The sequence below is a fragment of the Ixodes scapularis genome, unplaced genomic scaffold (assembly GCF_016920785.2).
Source record: "Ixodes scapularis isolate PalLabHiFi unplaced genomic scaffold, ASM1692078v2 PGA_scaffold1__304_contigs__length_218370807, whole genome shotgun sequence".
Lineage (NCBI taxonomy): Eukaryota > Metazoa > Arthropoda > Arachnida > Ixodida > Ixodidae > Ixodes > Ixodes scapularis.
Genome location: NW_024609846.1, coordinates 88,122,519 through 88,143,538, shown reverse-complemented (window position 1 = coordinate 88,143,538; position 21,020 = coordinate 88,122,519). Strand labels below are relative to the sequence as shown.

The following is a 21,020-nucleotide window of genomic DNA, read 5'->3' as shown; positions in this document are numbered from 1 at the left end:
GGAAGCCCTGCCTCCGAAAAAACTAATATTTCAATGGGAACCCGCTTTAGATATAAAAATAATTCAGAAATTTTTGATTGCAGTCCTTTGCAGCTTCATTGTAGGATCGTGGGTACAACGTAATCTGTGGGGCCTTGATACACTGTCGGGTGGTTTTGTTTATCAACATTGATAGAAGCCATTTTCTTGACCGCAGCGCAAGAAGGGCTTTTAAACACAATTGGCATTTAAGGGCAGTTTTGACTTGTCCTTCTGGCAGACTTTCCATTAGTTGTCTAATAGTTGTAAAGATAATCCTTACAATTCTGTTCCTGGAACTGTCAGTGCTTTCACTTTTTTGTGGAAGGGGTGGACGAGTTGAAATATCTTTCATCATCTTTGATTCCTGAGCTGGATTACTCGCCAGGACGCTGCTGAAGCTCCGCAGGCCTCCGGATGTCGTATTTGACTGTGATGATCCAGCGTGTTGGTTATTCACATTAATAGTCTCATCTGATATAGTGGAAGCAGAGCCCTGAGACGCAGACTTCGACTTTTTCATTATCTCCTTTGGTTTCGCGGGCTCTGGAGGTGGCGGTACCTGGGGCGAATCCTGAGATGACGCGTCATAATTTGAAATGAGGGCTGGAAAGTCACTTGGAACTGTTGTGAAATGTGCTGCTTTCCTTCCTTAGTTGTAGGCATCGAAGGAATGTCTTTGTACATAATAGTGCTGAGAGTTGTACCTTGCAGTTTACACAGTCTGCGGGGTGTGGACCCCCGCAGTTGGCCTATTTGGCGTCGGTCTCTTTTGAGCAAGTTATGCGGTGTTGACCTCCACAGTTCTTACACTTGGTTTCTCCTTTTGCAGTATTTCGCAACCTGGCCTATGACTTGGCACTTGAAGAAGCCTGATAGTGTTATCACGTCTTCAGTTACGTTGTGTCTTGTAAAACCCAGATTTATTTGGGCTGGTCTCCCGTTGCTCAGACGAAAGGTTAGACAAACCTTACCTGACGGTGTAGCTGGGGCTCCTGGTTGATCACGTCTCTGGTTGAGACGTCGGACCGCGATGGCTCACTCTGGTGCAAGGTAATCCGAGAATTGAATGTCAGAGTACGACCGATGAACGCCCTTGATGAGACCGTAATTCTGACGGTAAACGGTAGGCATGGACACTTGAAAGCCGCACAGCGTTTTCATTTTCAGGAGTTTATGGGCGGCATCCTGTTCGGCGACTTCGATGCGAAGTCCTCCGCGTGTCACCGCGCAGTAGCTGTCACCCTTTGTCAATTTATGCCTAAAGGGGTCATGAAACAATATCGGGTTGGAATGCTCATGACTTTGCAGAGGCGTACTGATCCTAGTCTGGGCTAAGTACACTTGCACAGACCGCCACTATTTAGAAGCTGTTTGGTTGCGGTGAAATCGCGAGGATAAAAGGGGACTACTTCGTTCAGTCTTGCGTTCGCAAAGCTTGATGGCATAATTGTGGGATAAAAACCACCCGCCTGACGGCAGTCGAACGCGGATCAGGGATCGGACACGAGGAGTGCGTGAGCACTCGACTTCGACGCGTAACAATCAATGCCTCGGCGGACACTTGGGTGGTGGCTCGTCTCTAACCGCTGTGGTGATGAGCTTAGCCGAACTCTAGCAATGTCTGGAGCTCAGCACGCGTTTTCTATTTTACCAAGCCCAGCTCGTGGGTATGATTAACGTTGGACGCACAGGATAGGCACCACGCCACGCGGCCGCTTGTTCTGTTTCTGAGTTGAAGGGATGAACGATGCTCATATTTATTGATTTTTTTCGGCGACTGCCATTGCCTAGCAAGAAACACTAAGGCAAGTTTATTTAGATATTAACGTTAGGAAGTGATTCTAAGCAGTGTTTAGGCGAAGTAGACAAATCGTTTAATGACCATTTTAAACGCAGCAAGCTTATAATTTGATAAAGGACGCAAAGTGAGCCAGTCGCACATGCAAAGAGAGCTTCTCATGTGGAGATCTGCTGCGTGCTTCGCTTCGTCGCTCTGGTTGGTTCACACATGTCGAAACTTTCGAACTTTCCCATGCTGCAACGCTGTTCATGGGTTCACTGGTTTTCATTTGCGGATTTAACAGATGATCCTGGTTGCCCACGCGCGCTTTTGCAACTAAGAATGCGTGGCATATAGTAAAACTTTCTAGTGAACTGTATTTTTGTATGAACTCATTCTGCTTGAACACTGGTGAAGTAAGACGTAATGTATATCTGTGTACCCGTATATCTGTGTCCGTATATCTCAGTCGTAGTCTCTTATGAGCGCTTTGTTTTTTATGAGGCGTCCATTCAGTGATTGGACTCTTCGTTCTGCGTTCTCTTTGTCGTCCTTGAGCATCTCTACTTTATCATTCCATGGTAGGAAAATTTCGCATCGTCCGTCTTCATATTTTACTCTCATTTTAAAGTCTTCAAATGGAGCAATTTCGTTGGTAGACGCTTGTTGTTCCTGGATTGCGATGTGCTCCAGTTCCCAAAACGATCGCAGTTGTGGTGATATATCAGATGCATCAGCTGTTGTAACCTTCATCACTCCAGCAATCGATGAGTAGACAGCAGTAGATAATCTTGAGGACATGGGCCCTTGTAGAGTCCAACCGAGGATGGTGTCGACGGCCATCAATCTTGTTTTTAGACGTCTCACGCTTCCACATATTACGTCCTAGTAGTGGTCGCCTTCGATTAGCAGGCTGATTCCGTTTTGACATTTGTTGTCGTTGAGCAATCAGCGATCAGCATGTCTTCTGGTATGTCTCGCGTAACGTCTGGTGGTGTGTGAATGATGTTAGCACAAATCTGTGGGACTTTTAGGGCTTCAATTCTTACGTCTTTTCGGTTTTATAGGTTGCGCAGCTATTGCTCCACTCTTCGACACTTCGTTGAGGCTTTTTCAGTGCCTTCTCTCAAGGTGAAGATCGTTAAGTCCTCTCGTCCAAAAACGTCCAGGTGAAGTTTCTCTGAGATGCCTCGTCTCACGGTGCGTTGGCTTCCCCCATCAATGAGGAGCCGGACAAGCACACGGTTTTGTTCGCCTTCTGCTGATTCTTTTGTCGTTTGTAGAAGGACTTGGCACGGCCCTTTGTTCTTGCTATTCGTTGCCTTTTGGAAAGAACTGCAGCCCTGTTTCGTTAGGGGCTTCCTCCTTATTTGTACTGGATTTTTTGTGCGGACTTTTGTTTCCTACAGCAATGTAACTTGCGTCGCACATTGCCATGGCATGCCTTTTAAATTATTGTGCACACTTTAGCCACCTTGCGCGTCTGCAATCCTTTGCACGGTGCTTTTGCTTCGTTTATCGAAAGCATCGATTGCTCTTTTTAAGCATTTGTTTTTTTCTTCCATGGGGATTGGTATAGAACAGTTGGCAGCGAGGTAGTCATGGGATCCACGGAACAGGCACTGTTTTTCTTCTCTTTTGAGTTCCTGTTGCAAACATAGTTGTCGAAGGCGGGTATTGTGTCTGTCGGTCTTTTCTCCCAAGAGTAACTCTATCCAAATTGGCAGTTGGTTTTCTTTGGTTTCCATGCTGAGTCCGCTCTCGGCTTTCAATTTCAATTTTCAGGAAGTCCAAGGATTGTTCTAGCTCGTTGCCTTTTTTTGTTACTGCTTCTGTTGTTTTCCGATGATATTCCAGTTCAAGATCTGATAGCACGGCTTTACGCAGAACCGTTAGAAGGATATGTGGTTGAACATTCACCAAGTGCCTCAAGACTTCGGACTCCAGACTCAACGTCGTCGTATAATAACCTGAGCTTCTCGATGTTCGGATAGTTCCTTATTGTTCTTACTGCCAGCATCCGTGCCGGGTACTCGTCTATGATGAGTTCTTTTTTCCCAAATCTTGTTTTCTTAATTTCCAGTGCAACTGCGTTAATGTCCAGTGCAACTGTCCAGTGCAACTTAGATGTTCGTTGAAAACCGTACATTGCCGCAGTAGCTTTGATTGTAAGTTAGTTCTTCAAGTATTTGAACTTGTGGACTGCCGAGAAAGATACATTTTTGTGGATCGTAGCGTCAAACTGGTTTCAGATTCCCTACTATGACCGAATATCACAGGAATATTTGGCAATTTCCAATTTCGGAAGCTTCACTGTTGCGTGTGTCTGACTTGCATGGAGCTGTTGTCCTGATCTATCAACTTGTGCTGAGGTCTCCAACGTTCTGCTGTTCGTTCGTTCTTGCTCTCCGAGTCTCTGAAGGACGTTTTTTTTCGTTGCGCTAATTCTTTCGATCTAGCTTTCAGCGGTTTCCATCTCCTGATCGAGCGTGTTATCAGTGATGGCTCTCTCAACCCGGTCGTTAATTTCCTTCAGTGCAGCTTCTTTTATTGTTAAGATATTAAGTTTTCCTTTCAATTCACCGATGGGGTTTGGTTCTATGGCTAGAGGAGCGACGGTTTCAATTATGATTCTGGTAGCCGATGACCAAACCACAGCTTTTCTTTTGAGTTGATCGAGGGCTGCTGGCGTTAGGGGATCCATTTTTGTTGCTGTAAGTACCTTGGACAATCGTCAGGCCTCACGATGGATGTTTGAAGTCTTCTTGTTTGTCCATGGCTCAGTTATTCCGGGGTTTCGGCACCATGTATATGCGTTACATTAGGGGAACAATTGTTGCGAGGTAGTTTGATCAAGAAAAGGTTTGATATAGATTATTTACATGATAGTTCCGTTTGCTGAAGGAGCGCCGTACCCGCCATCATCCCTTATTTTTCGTCGTCGATCTACCTAACTCATTGTCGTCTTCTACAGTCGATGTTTGTCAAGAGACTATCTTTGATATGCAAACTTTATTGGTATAAGCCATGATCCGGAAACAAAATTCTGCTGCTCCTTTCTCCTGCTATGTAGATTCGTTCTAAGCCTTTTTGTGTGTGTGTGTGTGTAGAAAACCAACAGCGTATCTATGTTTGTTGTGCAAATTACTACCTATATTTTTCCATCGTTACTACTGGGCGATCAGAGTTTAAATATTGATGCATTGTTGTGTGTCAAAGGAAGCTGGGATCACGATACGTGAAATCTGCTCATATGTTTCATCAAAACGCATTCTAAGAGCGTATCCCCGGCTATCTTAGAAGAAGTCCTACAATTTTGGTAGTGTGAAGTAGAAAACAATTGGTGTGGAATTCGTGCCTGACCCGACCCTGCCCGATAAAGCCTGGGCCCGAACCCGGCCCGAGCTTGAGCGGGCTTTCTAAACGTAAGCCCGAGCCCGACCCGATCAAAACCAAATTTGGCCCGAGCCCGGCCCGAACCCGACTGCTGTTTTCAGTGTAAATCCAACCCGAACCCGGCCTGAGCCCGACTGAGTTTTCACTTAGCTCTACGTTTGTTTTACGTGATACCGTTTCTATTGAACTACAATTTCCAATCTCGGAAGTTAAACATATTTTTTTCAAAGGTCTGTACAGACATTTTATTTGCTCAGGCTGTTTCTAGAGCGATGATGAGTGTTTCAAATGATTTTGTTTTGTTTCGCCATTGATGCGAAATAAGAAATAGGCAGAAAATGTGATGTTTCGGCCCTTTTACAGTATCGAATATTATGACTAAAGGTCAAAGCAATCGATTAATTTATTAAGTATTCGGTTAATCTTTAGTGAATAACCAGGTTAATTTTTTTAGTTCTCGTTGAGCCCTAGACACGTTGGAACGGCGCATGAATAATTTAATAAATAACACACGGAAACAAAATTGTACGCACTTTCCAGCGAAACGCGTCTACGGGGTCCAAGTTCCACGACGGCTTGTTGGCAGGCGAGTTTGCTCCTGCTGCAATCGGTCAGCGCCACGCCTCATGCGATTGCAGATGCTATCAAAATTATGACGATCTACCTCATGATGCGACCGATCTATTTGCGAGTTTCCCGAGCATTCGCGAATACGTCAGGCGCTCTGCTGAAAAATCGCGGCGGGCGGCAAACCCGCTGCGACCACCCAACACTTCTTGGATCAACTCGCCAATGTCGAACTTAGCCCCCATCGAAGAAAGATGGGGTAGGATGGAGCGGAGAATATGATTATGCTTGAAGTATACGACATGTTCATAAAAGAAAATATCAATAAACGTTATGCTCATTTTATCAGCGCAATGAGCACGTTCCATTTTCAGGTTTAACTCCATCCTGAGCTTCGCCCTTCGTTATGGCCCTTTCGCAGTTCGCAAACCTTGACTCCTGCGTGCTTTGCAGGACATGTGCCCACCGGGTTTTCTCAACACACTCGCGATGTCTGGCGGAGTGGTGTCATTTATTTTATAAACTGTGTCTACAGCAGTGGTCCTAAATCATTGAGGTTTCAGGGACCGCTTCTGGATCGGGAGAAGTGGTGAATCCGCGATGGTGGGGAAAGGGAAAGATTTGTAGTAATTAAGTTTATGAAGGAAAAAAAATATTATACAGCTAAGTGCTTGTATAAACTGCACTTCTCTTATTGACGTATACGAACAAAAATCACCCAAGAGCTGTTCTCTATACGAAAATAATTAAAGACGTATACAATTATCTGTAATGCCGAATTAGAGCGCCGCTCTTGAGGAGGAGGATGGGAGGGTATGGAGGGGAGGTTTTGCCCCCCTCCTCCCCTTCTGCTCCCCTCCCATTTAGCGAAAAATTCTCGCTAAATTTCCCGCTAAATTTTGCAGGTAAATTTTTCCGTAATGCAACGCGCGGTCACGCCCGGTTGCATTATTCCCATATTGCAACGCGCGCTCTTACGCCAATGGCGACGCCGACGCCGCCGTCGCGCCGCTCAAGCCGGAAACGTGCGCCTAAAAGCCGGTTCTCACATGCAGCGAAGCGCTGATGTAGCGCTGCTCACGTGCCGTCATCTACTTATCGTCAACCATGGGCAACAGGAATTATGACGGTGCGATAGAAAGCTGGTGAGTGCTCCCGTTAACACGCGCTTAGCGCAAAGTCAGCGCTATGCTTGTAGCGCTCCGCTGCATGTGTGAACAGGCCTCAAGGGCTGGGCTCTAAAAAATATTAAGTGTAATGCCAGGTTCACTTATGAGCAAGGCTTCCCGGATCCTAGAAAGGCCTTTGAAGGGGCCGCTGCCACCAATTTGAAAACCACAGATCTAGGTCATAGTCTAGCGGGCTTTGTATAGAACCTTATGACCCCCGGCCCAATATCCAGATTGGCGCTTTTTGTGTTAAAACAAACAAATATTTTCCCCTATTCAGAAATATCTGGCAAGCCCCAGTCGTCAAGTCCCAATGACAAACTATAAAAAAAAACAAAAAAAAAAAAAGAAATGCCCGTGCGTTTACTTTCCCGCACAACACTTGGAGAGCCAATCAGCGCAACTTACGGGAGCAGCTCAGCGAATGACAATGCCGAAACATGTTTAGATTTAAAAAAAAACGGAGGCTGAGTTGCGACATTAAGCAATGCAAAATGTCACGCTTGCATTGCTTAATGTCACAACTCAGACTACGTTTTTTGGTCTAAACATATGTTTAGGCATCGTCATTCGCTGAGCTGCCTCCGTCAGTTGCGGTGATTGGCTCTCCGAGTGTTGTGCGGGAAAGTAGACGCACGGGCTCTTTTTTAGAGTGAAACTAGGCCCGATCCCAGCCCGAAGCAGTTCGGGATAAATCGGCCCGTATCCGACCCGAATCCGACCCGAATCCTAACGGTGCTCTCAAGTATTGGGCCGAGCCGATTCGACTGACCAGGATTTCGGTCTGTGAAAATGTGCTATGCATGAAATTTTTTTTTTTTTTTTTTTTTTTTTTTTTTTGCGCTCAGACTAGGCAATTGGTGCGGACTGAGCACCAGGTGAGAAATATATAAACCAACACGCTTCATGTTCAGCCAAGATTTGCCCCTGCGGATCATGCGGTAATATTATTAATCATAATAGTACGAATTATAGTAACGATCGCAATAAATGTAGTTGAAGTATTATTGGTAATGTGAATTCGGTTTGTTTATTTCAATGGTATGATTAGCACAATAACATCAGATTTAGAAGAGGGTATTAGTAGATTTTATCATAGGTTCCTTCATTCTTCACAGCCAGTCAAATCGCGAAAAAATCTGACCGTTGTAAAGAGTAAAGGAGGAACGCAGAAGAGAAAGCGCGCAGTGGCAACACCGCCTAGGCAGGGGTGTCCCAGAAGGGTGCCGTAAGTCCCTCGATGAAGGAGTTTTTGCAAGGGCCGCCAACAATTGCTGTGGAAACGCGCAAGACACGTGCCACCAGCGGGTGCTCCGCCGCCATTCGCGCACATGATTCAGAGGGAAATGAAAACATCTGAACGCACATGTGTTTCGCGGAGAAGCTGCGGGCCGCCACGTGGCGCTGGATGAGGGGACACCCTATAGGCGGCTCTGCGTAACTATATCGGTAACCATTCGCTGCTGCTTCTCGCCTTTTTCCGGTGGCCGGGCACTCCATAAGTCCGTCGGAGAATAGGCCAACCTCACCAGCGAATTTGTTTAGGCCACCTCTGCCGCAATGCATCGAGGGAACTAGTCTTTTTGCATGTGAGACAACCATGCTGGAGATCTGCGCGTGCAGAGCCCAAGACGGCACTAGCCGTCTCGGGCACTGCCGTCTGCCTTTTGTGATGTAAATTTATGGCAGCTTCACGCATACGCCGAACAAATAGTGAGATCGGTCTATGGACAGGCTTTTAAGAATAAATGAGGATATTCTACGGAAGCGGGCCCCACCGGCGCGTGCTGAAAAAATGCTTCATGGCGGCATGAACTCCCGCTAGCCAAGCGTAGCTCTAGAATACGAACTACAAACACTCTCTATTAAGGACCCTAAAGGCACTAAATGAGCTGCACTTAGAGTATCGCCACTTTGTTCCCCGACATTGTTATGGGCGCCGCCATTTTGGTGCTTCTCCAGACCAGACGCAACTGCCGATCCTCATGATTCAAAAGTACGACTTCCTCAGCATTAGATACCGGGGTTAGAAAGCTCATGTAATATTGCTTTTCTCTGTCGTGAACTGCTTAAACATTTTTTTAGGGGGGCGGAAAAGCGTTACCTGTGATTGGAGATAAAGCTTCAGATAACTAGCAATCATGAATTTACGCCACAATATAGGAAAGTGTCGTTACTCTGAAGCGTAGCTTATTCAGTGGCACTATAGGACACTTTAGTAGATCGTGCTCTAGAGGTCCGCTTTGCTAGAGGGAGATCGTGCCGTCATATCGAAGCGTGAATTGAGCACACGCCCGCTGGGCCTGCTTTCCACAGCGTACGATTCACTAAACTCTCTATATTGAAAAGCGTTTGAATTTCAGCGTACTGCTTCCGTCCATTATATTTTTTAAAGAGGTGTCAGCTGATGATTGAATGCACGTGTCTACGCAGGCATTCAACGAGCTGGAGGAGCAGCTCAAGAGTGAGAACATCTGCATTGCGATCAAGCAGAAGCTCACCAAAGACTCTGGTGTCGCGGCCGAAGACTCGTACGACAACATCATCCGAAATCTGCTTTCGAAACAGAGGGCACGAGGTACGTTTCAACCACGACTTTTAAGCTAGTGACAAAAGTTATATGAGTGGGTCGACTAAACAAATCAGAACATATAAGATGATATAATCACTTACGCATACGAGCTCGGGTATCGGTGGTTCATTGCACAAACACTCCGCAGCTGGGAGCCCGTGGAGCGAAAGCTGGTGCTGCAGTACCCAGGGCTCCTGGGTTCAATCCCCACCCCTGCCCGTTTCGATCTCAATGAGCTTCGAACGGACGCGCGGTCGTGCATCACTACTGCGTGATTCACGTTAAAGACCCTGGGCTAGCGGGTGTACTGCACTGGTTAAATTTAATTGTCCATCTACAACTGAGACACCAGACGCCCATTGGAGCTGACCAACTTCCCGCCGTATAAAGTAACAAGCAACGTAATTTTTATACTCTAAAGTGCCAATTTATGTAAGTTTTGATACGTTTATTAGACAAATCGCAAATGAAATGTTTCTTTTTTTTAAATCTGGGAACGACCCCTGCAATGACCCTGGGTCGCATTAAAAAAAATGATATTGAGAATAGTTGGTTTTATATAAATAAAATGGCCGGACGGGCTCCTCCCAGAAAGCCTTGCACTGTTGGAAATTCAGCAGAGCGAGCTCTGGAGAGGAGGCAAGCAGAGAGGATGATAAATTAAATCACGGCCAGCAGAGGGCTTTGTGTCATGTATAGATGATAAGGGTTTCTCTTTCCCGTCTAGCGTCGCAAGGTTATAGTGTGCGACAGCACGGTCAAACTACAAAAAGGTGATCAGGCAGAGCGCGCGGTTTGTGTCGTGTAATTGTAAACAGATAGGAACTTATTTTTCTTTTCTCTATGCCGAAACACCTGGCAACATGATCGCGACAACTCCGCTGTGCCAAATGATGACGGCCAGTAGCGCACACTGCTTCGGGGAGTTCAACTGCAAAGCCAAAACGCACCGAGCGAACTTCCAGCTTGTATCGCCGGGTTTGCACTCAGGTATGCGGAGGGCAAGTTCGTCTGCTCCTTGCGCAGGGGGTAGCGGTGACGTCAGAACGCCGAGCCCTGATTGGCTGATTGCGACCCCCTATCTGAGCGTCGTCTGCTCTTTTGCAACAGCGTCTGCTCGCAACGTCGTCTGCGTCTGTCTTACCTTTCCTGCGACTTTCGAAAGTTCAGAGGGTTCACGAAACGATCTTACGCCAAAAATATGCGTGAGACAAAACTTGAGAACAAATTTGTATTCACGAAACGAAATTTTCGTAAGTTTTGCGCAGGTTACGACGAAATCCTACGACAGCTCCGAAGCTGTCTTACGCACTTCTTACGATCAAAACAGCATGGCCGACAGCGTCGCGGTCGCGACGACCAACGGACGTTTATTTTTCTACGTGCGCTTCTCACGCGTCCCGACTTCAAGCAGCAAGAAAAAAGTAAAAAGTACTTGAAACAGACCACGACGAACAAGAACGCTGGATGCACAAACACCCGGGAAAAGCTCCAACGGCCACGATTCCACCGACAACGACCAAGCGAGCACGGCAGATAGGCCTAGCAGGCACTCCGACTCGGCGACCGTCTGCCCACGACCGACTGGCGTGCTGAATGGAATATGCCAGCGCGACCCTTGTCAACCCTTCCCGTCTTATACTTTGATCGCTGACCTCAATTTTAGATTAAGAGGTCAATCTCTTCCTATTGTCATCTCCTTGTTTCCCGAGGCAACGGTGACTCTCGGCGGTAAAAAAGCGGTGAATCTCCAACAAACGCAGAAAAGGTAAAGCAGCCATCGCTTCGACAAGCAGACGTAAAGCAGACGACGTCAACTGCGCCAACCCGCCGACGCCGTTAAAGAGTGAGGAGTCTCGCCGCACACGAAAGGAGGGAAAAAGTATTTGGGAGGGAACTTGCGGACTCTCACCACCCTCACTCTCAGTTCTTAGCAAACAAACCTCGGCGCCTCGGGACAGCTTGCCAGTGAGTCCCTTGACTTCTCTCCTTGATGCACGTCTGCTAGTTGTTAGACAAAAACAACGTACCGCTCGAGTTATTTCGTCTGCCCTCTCTGAAAGGCGAAGTCGAGCTCGCTCGTAAAGACCTGCACTTCCGAAAGTCGCAGGAAAGGTAAGACAGACGCAGACGACGTTGCAAAGGAGCAGACGACGCTCAGATAGGGGGTCGCGATCAGCCAATCAGGGATCGGCGTTCTGACGTCACCGCTACTTCCTTTCTCATGCGCAGAACACGAAAATGAGCCCACTTGCGAGGCGTATAGAGTCGCTCAGTCAGTGCGGTGACAGATATCGCTGAACCATAACAATGTCCGGAACTCGGTAGGCGCTGTGAGCATTGCTAATCCAGGCGCACGTGGCCTTCACGTCCAATCACTCCTCTGAATGAGTGGCAAAACGTACGTGAACGCATGTTGGCGTCTCGCACCACAAACAGCGTAAGTAAAAAACAAACAAAAGAAGTTTGAATCGATTAGAGATAATGCTTATGACATCAAGTGCACAAAAAAAAAATGAACAAGACAAGGGTTTAAATATGTACCTCTTTCGACTTGTAACAATGTAGATTTTTGGGGAAGTGCATCAAGGGATTGGATTCAGCGGTCGATAAGTTAAAGGAATTGCTAGATGATGCTTTCCTATTTGAAAAATAAGTACTTTTAATTTATGCTGCTGTTTAATATTTATTTACTTGTAACAACCCTCCCCCCCCCCCCCCCCACACACACACACATGTAGAAAAGAATAATGCGTGTTCTATAGGGTGGTCCAAGTCACCAGGCTTGATCTAAAATGGACTGTAAAAATCGACGCCTGCACGTAGCCATCTAAACTTTTCGTCAAAGGTGTATTTCACAGGTCGTTTTTTTCTTGTAAAATTACAAAGCGTAGATCTCTTTCAGTCGAAAATACGGCCAAGAAACTTGCCAGGGTCTACGGCGGGAGGCGACTTAGACGACAGGGTCCAGTAGCGGGGTGTGTTTGGCGTTCGTAATGAAAGATGGCGTCGGGAGCAGCGTCTGAAGGCGCAGCCGAACAGCGAAAGATAGCAGACGACACGCAGACGAAATCGTTGGTAGCAAAAGCGCCGCCGTTATGCAGACGATTTTTTTTTACTTTAAGTTTTACTTTTATTGTTCGCATTTATTTTTTAACCGAGGGTACATTTCAAAACGATTGTATTCATTTTTTTAAACCACGGTGGTCGCGAGCCGTCGCGATAAGGAGGTAGCGCCATCTATCAATTCGAACGCCAAACACACCCCGCTACTGGTCCCCTGTCATCTGCGTTGCTGCCCGCCGTAGACCCTGGCAATGTTCTGCGCCTTATTTTTTACAGAAAGAGAGCTACACCTAATAATTTTACAAGAAGGAACCGACCTGTGAATTCCACCTTTGACGAAAAGTGTAGATTGTTACGTGCAGGCGTCGATTTTTACGGTCCATTTTAGATTGAGCCTGGTGACTTGAACCATATTAATTTGAAAAAAAAGGCCGTGCAAAGTACACTAACGTGATTTGTGCACGTGAGCTATACGGTCAAGGCGGCATAATATGGAAATATAATCATCACGATAACAAGCGGATAATTAACTGGAGTTAGTTCATTAACTTTTAGTATTGGAAGTAAACATTGGGTTCCAGTTAGAAACATGCTGAGCCTTATCGAAAACCAGAATATCAAAGCATTTCATGAGGACTTGAAGCCCGTGGGAAGCGCAGGGTTGGGTTGAGGCTCATTCACACTGCCCCTTCTTTTTACGTTAAGTTACGTTACGTATAAGTCACCGAAAAATCCGTGTCTCAAATGTTGCGTATAATGCTTTCTCCTTGAACTGGTAGCCTCGCTTAATATGAAGCACAGAGGTCCCGGTGACTTCAACTTAATATTTTGTAACGTAACTTAACGTAAGAAAATGTGGCAGTGTGAGTGAGCCTTCAGAGTTACCACTAGTGCAACAGTTGCAAGGTTAGCGGTACAAAAACGTGAGAGAGAATCTTATCATTACTTCCGCAGTTTTCCAGCAAAATTAACGTCCCTAGGGCCTTGCCCTCGCGAGTTCTTTTTTATCGCACCACGGGACATCCAGTCGGTTAAAATTCGCGCCCAATATCGTTTCGTCGCCCTTTTAAACGCCGATGCTACGATTTTTTCATTGGATGTCCATCGATGACGAGATGATTGAGGCTCTCAGTGTCTGAAATAAATTACTTGCGTCGATGCGACACCAGCGGCCACTGCTGCGGGCGCACCTTCTTCAGCACATACTTCATACTACCGAAGTTGTTTACCTGGGCAAGAAAAAATGACCGTTGGTACGGTGCCATTGCGTCCCGTGCAAGTCACGTATTGACCGCGTCGATACTGCGAATTTCAATTGAACAACTTCACCCCAATTTATACAAGAAAAAAAAAAACACAATTTTAGCTTTCCACATTTCCACCCGTTTCACGTCTGCGAGAAAGATTACCACTTTGGAGAAGTTCCCAAATTCTCTTCCGGCGCTCGCCGAGTAGATGTCTTTGCGATCGTCAATTTAAGGGTTCGCTGACGCTTCGCTTATGGCGGAAGGTCTTTACCCCCGAGGAACGCGTTTGATGCTGACGGCCCTTCCGGCCGGGTCGGTCCGCGTTACCGCGTCGAGGCCCCGGCCAGATCGATGGGACGCGGCGGCAGCCTGCTGAATGAGCGACGCGCGTCGCAGGTCGCTCTCCTCTCCGTGTACCGTACTACATACACAGCAACAGAACCATATTTTGGCGGAGTTGGACACCTCGCTTTCCATCGAACACGCGGGTCTACTCCATCGAACGTGGCTGATGGATGGGCCACGGGTGCTTCTTCTCTTCTGCATTGTCCTAAGGGAACAGCGACGGCCGGTGGATCGAAAAGAAGACGGGCCTCTGCGTCGGCCGTTGGAGATGTATCGGGGAAAGTACCGTTTTGTACGCGCTTGGACTTTGTCTGCTTTGTTAGACTTGAGGCTTTCGCTAGACACCCGAATCTCACCGTAGTCACCCGCATCGTAAGAAATTCAGGGCGAGGCTTAGCATCTTCCTGCTTTGTGATTTGCTCGTCGGCGCTCTTATCGGGAAATTCGGCCATCTCATTGGCTGAGGAGTGATAATAAGATGCTCGGGACAAGCCACGCCCCACGTTTCTTATGCTGTCTGTGCATACGAAGAGACAAACGGGTAAAAACGGTTAAAAAGCACGAGCGATTGCAAGCCTGCCAAATATGCCTTTACGTTCGTGCTACACGTTGCAGCCGATGCGACAAGTGCGGGAGCACGAAGTCGCGACGTTTTCCCGCAGAATCAGCGGCGCGCTAGAAAACACGTTTTATTGCCAGGAGAGCGTGTCAGTTGAAGCATTGGCTATAGTCTCAGCTTAAAGGGGCCGTGCAACGATATTCAGTCAGTATATATTGCACTTTACATGAGCTTACTGGTACTAGTGGGACCCAAGTATAATCGCACAAAACGGCACTTACCAACTTTGTTGCGGTGTAATTTCAAGGACAAAAGCGAGCGTTTTCATTCAATCTCTCCTTCGTAAAACTTGGTGACATAGCTGAGGGGCTGCAGAACACCCCAGTCACCATATCTAAAGAGGGCTCAAAGATTGAACGCCAGCATTGCCTGAGCGCTTGATTTGTGCTCGTAATCAATAGCTCGACGAACATTCGTGTAGTAGCTCACCTCCAACTGCTGCAATGACGACAATAGCCGAACCATAACAATATCGAAACTCAGCACGTGTCCAAAGCTTCGCCAACCCCAGCGCCAACACAAACTATGATAAACATTGGTGGTTTGTAAACGGCTCCAGATCACTTTCCCGCTTGTTCTGCCTGCGAGATGAAGAGCTAAATGCTGCTCGTATTTTTTTTCTGCGTCTTTTTTTGTTTATGGTACAAAATGAACTCATCTTTCATAGGTCACTCTACACCTTGAGTAGAGCGTTGCTGGCTCTTATGTACGCTATAAGCAGTAGTATAGCCTACGCTAAAAACGACCAGCTCGTATCAATTTTAATTGTGTGCTACGTTACTGAGTGAATATCGCCCATGCTATTGTCGATTCAATATGCCAGAGCCGTCGAATTCCACGTACCTATGGCGCCAGCATACTCCTCAAAAGAAATATTAAAAAAATTAAAATGTTTCCAGTCGTTTTATTTTAAGTTAAAGCCAGCCACGGCTGCCTGTTTAAACGCACTTTTCTGGAAGGTACGGAGGATACGAGCACGAGTGAGTAGCCAAATTCGACCATGGAGCTTCTGTCAGCCGTCCCGTGGAAAGGGCACCCTCTATCAACGCTATCGCGGGAAGAAATGTATGACCTAGTGAGATCCAGTGCACAGCGAAAACGATTTTTTTAAGAGTCGTTCGTTCGTCTACGATCACCTGCGCGAAAAGGCTTAGCGTTGAGCAGATCGCAGCGTTCACGCACATGGCGAGCAATGAACATTTTCACTGAGCACTCCTTCAGCTGCAAGGAGACCTGACTCGACCGTTGTGTAGGTACCAGAAATAATTGCCAAGTTGAACACCACGCAAGTTCACGTAACACTGAACTTCGCGAACACCGCGCCGCCCTTGCTGCGCCAGTCGAGGTAACCGCCATCTTGAAACTGGTGCTCTTGCTGTGTTATGTGTAGGAATTACTAAGGTATGCCTAGTCTGGGGATTTCATGTTTAAGCAGACTAAGGGCGCTTGATCACTTTTATTGAAGGGAAAGAGTGGGTACACATAAAAATAGGTAGCCTTTTCGACTACCCACTAATCCATCAATCGGATCCCGGTGCACTGACGTGCCCTCGCTCTTTCATCTTCTCTCCCTCAGTTTCTTTCGGTGTAAATATATATATATATATTATTTCCTGGTACTCAACGCTATTAAACCTAGCGGAAGGGAGCGCTTTTCTCTTCTATGTAGCATTGACTGGGGGTGGGGGGAGGGGTAAATGTGGTAGCCAGCAAGTCTAATGATGCCCGTGGGATCCATCAATCGGCCGGCAAAGAGGCCCTAAATTATTTCCCCGCCCCTACCTCATAAAAGGTTTAGCACCCTTTGAGGTGCACCTCTCCTCACCACAGAGGTTTGTGAGCAGCTGTTTTCTGTAGTTCTCTTACATCCTTGCTCCGTACATCCGACCTCAAAAATTACACATACGTAATCGCTTTTTTGGCGCAACAGGCTCTGCTGTTAAAAATTACTGATAATTTTACTCATAGAAGTAACGCGAAAAATCTGTTTGTTTGCTGTGTTGATAAGTGGAACCGCTTTGATTTCTACCATCACTGGTTTTAACTCGTTAGGAATTCGGTCACTAACAATATTTGCAGTGATTCAAGGCCTTACTTGTGTCATAGTTGATTTCCTTAAGCTTACCCCACTATTTTGACATTCTGTTTTCTTTCCCCCTCGCTAATTCCTTCCGACCCTGATTGTCCATTCTAATAAAACATTAATGAATATTTTGGCTGCCCAATTAAAATATCATCCCACTTGCACCAATCTCTAATGCCTCAAATAAGCAGTTTAGAGTACAAGAACCTAGAGGGGAGGAGTAGGCTGGGTAAGGGGTGAAGGGGCCGGTGAACATATGTTGGTGCATTCAAGGGCAGTGCAAAAATATTCACATAAAATGCTTTTTTTTTTTTTTTTACTTTACACGAGCTTTGCGGCACTAGTTGGACCCAACTATACTCGCTCACAACGCCACTAACCAAGAACGGCTTTTTTCTTTTCTTCTTTTTTTTCGGTGTACTCTTTCCAGAGTAAAGGCGAGCTTTTTCTTCCTATCTCTCCTCCGGAAAACTTGATGACCTAGCTTGGAGGCCGCAATGTCGGCGCAGTCCCCCAGTGACACGATATTTGAATTCGGCTCATAGATTCGACCCAGTCGTTGCGTGAGCACTCCATATGGGCTCGTGATAATCAATAGCTCGGCAAACATTCAGATTGTGCTCGTACCCAATCGCTGCAATGACGACAATAAACAAACCATAACAATCTCCTAATAATGTCTAGAACTCAGCGCGTGTCCTGTGCTTTGCCGAACCCAGCGCTTGGCTATGATCAACATTGGCGGCATATAATCGGCTGCAGCTAAAATGGAAGAACGTTGTTCTCGCTGCGAGTTTTGTGGGGAAAGGGGGGAGAGAGAGAGAGAGAACATGAACTCTGCTCTTTTTTCAATTTTGTTTTCGATAACTCCTTTTGCATGGGGTGAAAAACGAACTCGCGTCTCATGGGTTATAAACGCCAGGAATTCGTTCTCAGCGGTATTTGCGCAAAGTGACAAACTTGTTGCACTGCCCATTGAATTAGAACTCGCTTTAGCCTTTCTTGCCAAGTGAATAAGCCTTTTTCAAAAGTGCGCGCCGCCTAGTAGCTGCTGCGCCAAAATAACCGAGTCGAACATTCTTTGAGCACGTACTATCGCGGACAATATGAACTGAAACAGCGCTCCGGCCGGCGCACAGTACTACCTGCGCCGCCTGTCGCCTTCCCCCGCACACACGGCGCACCTTGAGGATGAGATAAATTAACACTTGCGCTCGCTGCGCCACTGCGCTCTTCCGGCCATCTGCTGGCGAGACAGCAAGGAGGGGCGGGGAGGGGGAGGGGGGGGGGGGCAGAATAATACAGTTGTCGTCCCTATTTTGCAATTGTTTCACTTCATTCTACCATGTAGAATCACGTAGAAAAAACGCTTACTGGTGAAGACAAAATGTTGAGGTATCTTAAATTGTAGCTGCGACTATCGTTTTTGAAAGTCACACCAAATGACGTTGCAGATCGTTTTTGTTTGATTAAGTTTTGATTAAGTGCATGCACCAAGTAGAACATTGTAAAATGTGGGCTAAAATCTATATAACAGATTTAGGCCGGCTCGCAGGTATTTACTCTCTTTTTTTTTTTCATTGAGCACAGTTGCTTAAAAAAACAGTAACCCTACATGTTACTGCGAAGGTTTTGTAACCTTGAGGGGTATAAAAAGTTCAAAAATATTATTTCTTTATTACTGTGCCCACCGTGCTGGTTTCAAACAAAACAAGTTGCTGAAAAGACACCGGCGTTTTATCTACGAATTCCTTGTCTTAATAGAGTGCGACAAACAGTCATATATTTGTCAGGAGAAGGAGCTTAAAACGTCATCGACAGAATATCCGCAAAGGACAACATCAGACACAAAAGATTAATAGTCGGCGTGGAAGTTCAACTGCACTATACAAGAAGATTAGGATCATGGCTGCACCACACAAAAAGTATGCGCTGGTTAACGGTGTCGACCAGTGTGTCGCAACCGTGGCTACAAGCTTTGTTCCAATCGGCAGAAGTCCGGTTCAGGGGGTTCTAAGGTGCAGTAAAACTTACGAAAGAAGTTAATACCGCGCCCTTCTCCCCTAACCCGCGACTACGGCTCTCATCCTCTTTGAAAAGGAATCATGGAGCGCGGCGACGGAGTCTGCCTCGGCTCGAAGCCTCTCCCATTCACGTCTCACCGCTTCGCACAATTCGTCGTCAGTGACGTGGTAGAGGGGACGCCGTGACATGGCTACCTTGATGCGCCTCTAAACGTGTTCGATGATATTCAGACCGGTCCCTTTTGGGGGCCACGGCAGCTCCGTCAGGCAGCGCTCGTGACAACGCACTTTCCGAAGTGGAAAGTGCGTTGTTACGTTCCGAAGTGGAACGTGACAACGCACTTTACACTTCGGTGCTTTTTTGAAATGCACTGAAATGCATGTTAGCTGAAAACGTGAACATTGGGTTGCACGGCACACGCATTATGATGGTGGTTCCGTCGGCGAATATTTTCGCTAGCAGACGGCCGGAAATGCGCAGCGGCGCAGTGAGCTCAAGTCAGAATTTACCTCGAGTTCAGGGTGCCCAGTGTTTGCGAAGCGATACGATAGGCGGCGCAGGTAGTAACGTGCACAGGCCAAAGCACTGTTTCAGCTCATATTGTCCGCGATAGTACTCTGATCACGTATTAGACTCAAGAGCTACGTCAGCGTTCGGCTCGAATTCGGCTGAGCTCGGACATTGAAAACGGGTGCTTACGTCAGCATTTGACGTGGGCTCGGATTCAGTAACGCTTCATGTATTCAAGAAATGCTGACCGCCAAAATTCCTCGATATGCTCTTAAAAAAAGGGTCTCTTTGACATTCCTTGCACCCATAATCGCATCGAATCATTAAACGCTCGAGCAAGTGACACGCTTCCCACCAGGGACTTTGACAGCGTCGACGAAAGGATGCACGAAACGTGTAATATTTTAACGATCATGCACTGGATTCCTCGCCGAGGGTATTTGTGAAAATAAGCGCTTGCAATTCCCCCGCGCAGGCGTCATCGTGTTCGGCTCGGACCAAGAAGTGGCCGGCGTGATGCGCGCCGTGCGGCGCAACAATGCCACGGGCCACTTCTCGTGGATTGGCAGCGACGGCTGGAGCGCCCGCGCTGTGGTCTTCGAGGACCACGAGGCGCAAGTGGAGGGCACGCTGTCCGTCCAGCCGCAGGCGAGGAAGGTAGAGGGCTTCGACGACTACTTCCTCAGCCTCACGGTCGACAACAACCGACGGAATCCCTGGTTCACCGAGTTCTGGGAACATTTCTTCAAGTAAATTACGCTCTCTTTCTTTTTTTTTGTCGCGTCAATTACTTTTGTTCTTGTTTTAATAGCTTTAATTACACGTGACATAAAAATAATTTCATCGAGAAAAGTGTTTTTAGCGTACGAAAGAGCCTCTTGAAAGTCCGGTTCTTCTCAGCCAAACGCCCCGTTTGGCTGAGAAGTGTCCTCGCTTCTCTTTTCAACGACGTAGTAGCCGAAGGCCTATTTCAGAAAATCATATATATGTAGGAAGTGGCGTGTCAGTAAGAACTACTTAAGACATTAATGAAATATGTTTCTAAGCACCCGGTGATAAAATTAACACTTGGGCACTGAGAGGGACTAAACCGATGGTGAAGTCGGTGAAGGCTCGGATGAGTTTTAATGCCGGATAAGTTCTTCGACTTAGAGAGAGTGACAGCCTGGAGATCAGGAGTTTGGGATATGTGTGGTATGCGGTAATTTTCCTCTACACATACTTAAAATGCGTTTGAGAAGGACCCACCAAATAAAGAAACAGCTAAGAAAAAAAAAACTCGCATAAATGTGAACTAACTGTGAGCGTGCAGGCGAGTGTGCCGGCGAGCCACACCACAGTTTCAGGTGTTACATTATGATAAAAATGACGCGTCTTATGCACGCGAAGGAAGGACACGGCAAGCGCACATCAAAACAGGCCCTCGACTGATCGCTTGTAATACTCGAGCACTTTTTGTGATTGCCGTGATCGATGAGAGGTAGAAAGATAGACTTAAACGTTGGAAATGCAATTTATGCAAAGATGCAAGCATGGTGGACAAGAATGTCGAAAATAATCTGTGGAGAAGGGCAACAATAGGAACAGAGGAACAAATACCTAGTTGTGCTTGGAGATATA

At 46.7% G+C, this 21,020-nt stretch overlaps 1 protein-coding gene across 1 annotated transcript in view; it reads left to right on the top strand.

The window, feature by feature from the left end:
- The window catches only part of LOC8039230 (metabotropic glutamate receptor 6), a 223,672-nt gene that overhangs the window by 183,448 nt on the left and 19,204 nt on the right, over positions 1 to 21,020 (top strand). Inside the window, exons 4-5 of the mRNA XM_029972728.3 lie at positions 9,367 to 9,511; positions 19,876 to 20,149. Coding sequence (XP_029828588.2) covers positions 9,367 to 9,511; positions 19,876 to 20,149 — 419 coding nt within the window. The remainder of the gene's footprint in view (positions 1 to 9,366; positions 9,512 to 19,875; positions 20,150 to 21,020) is intronic.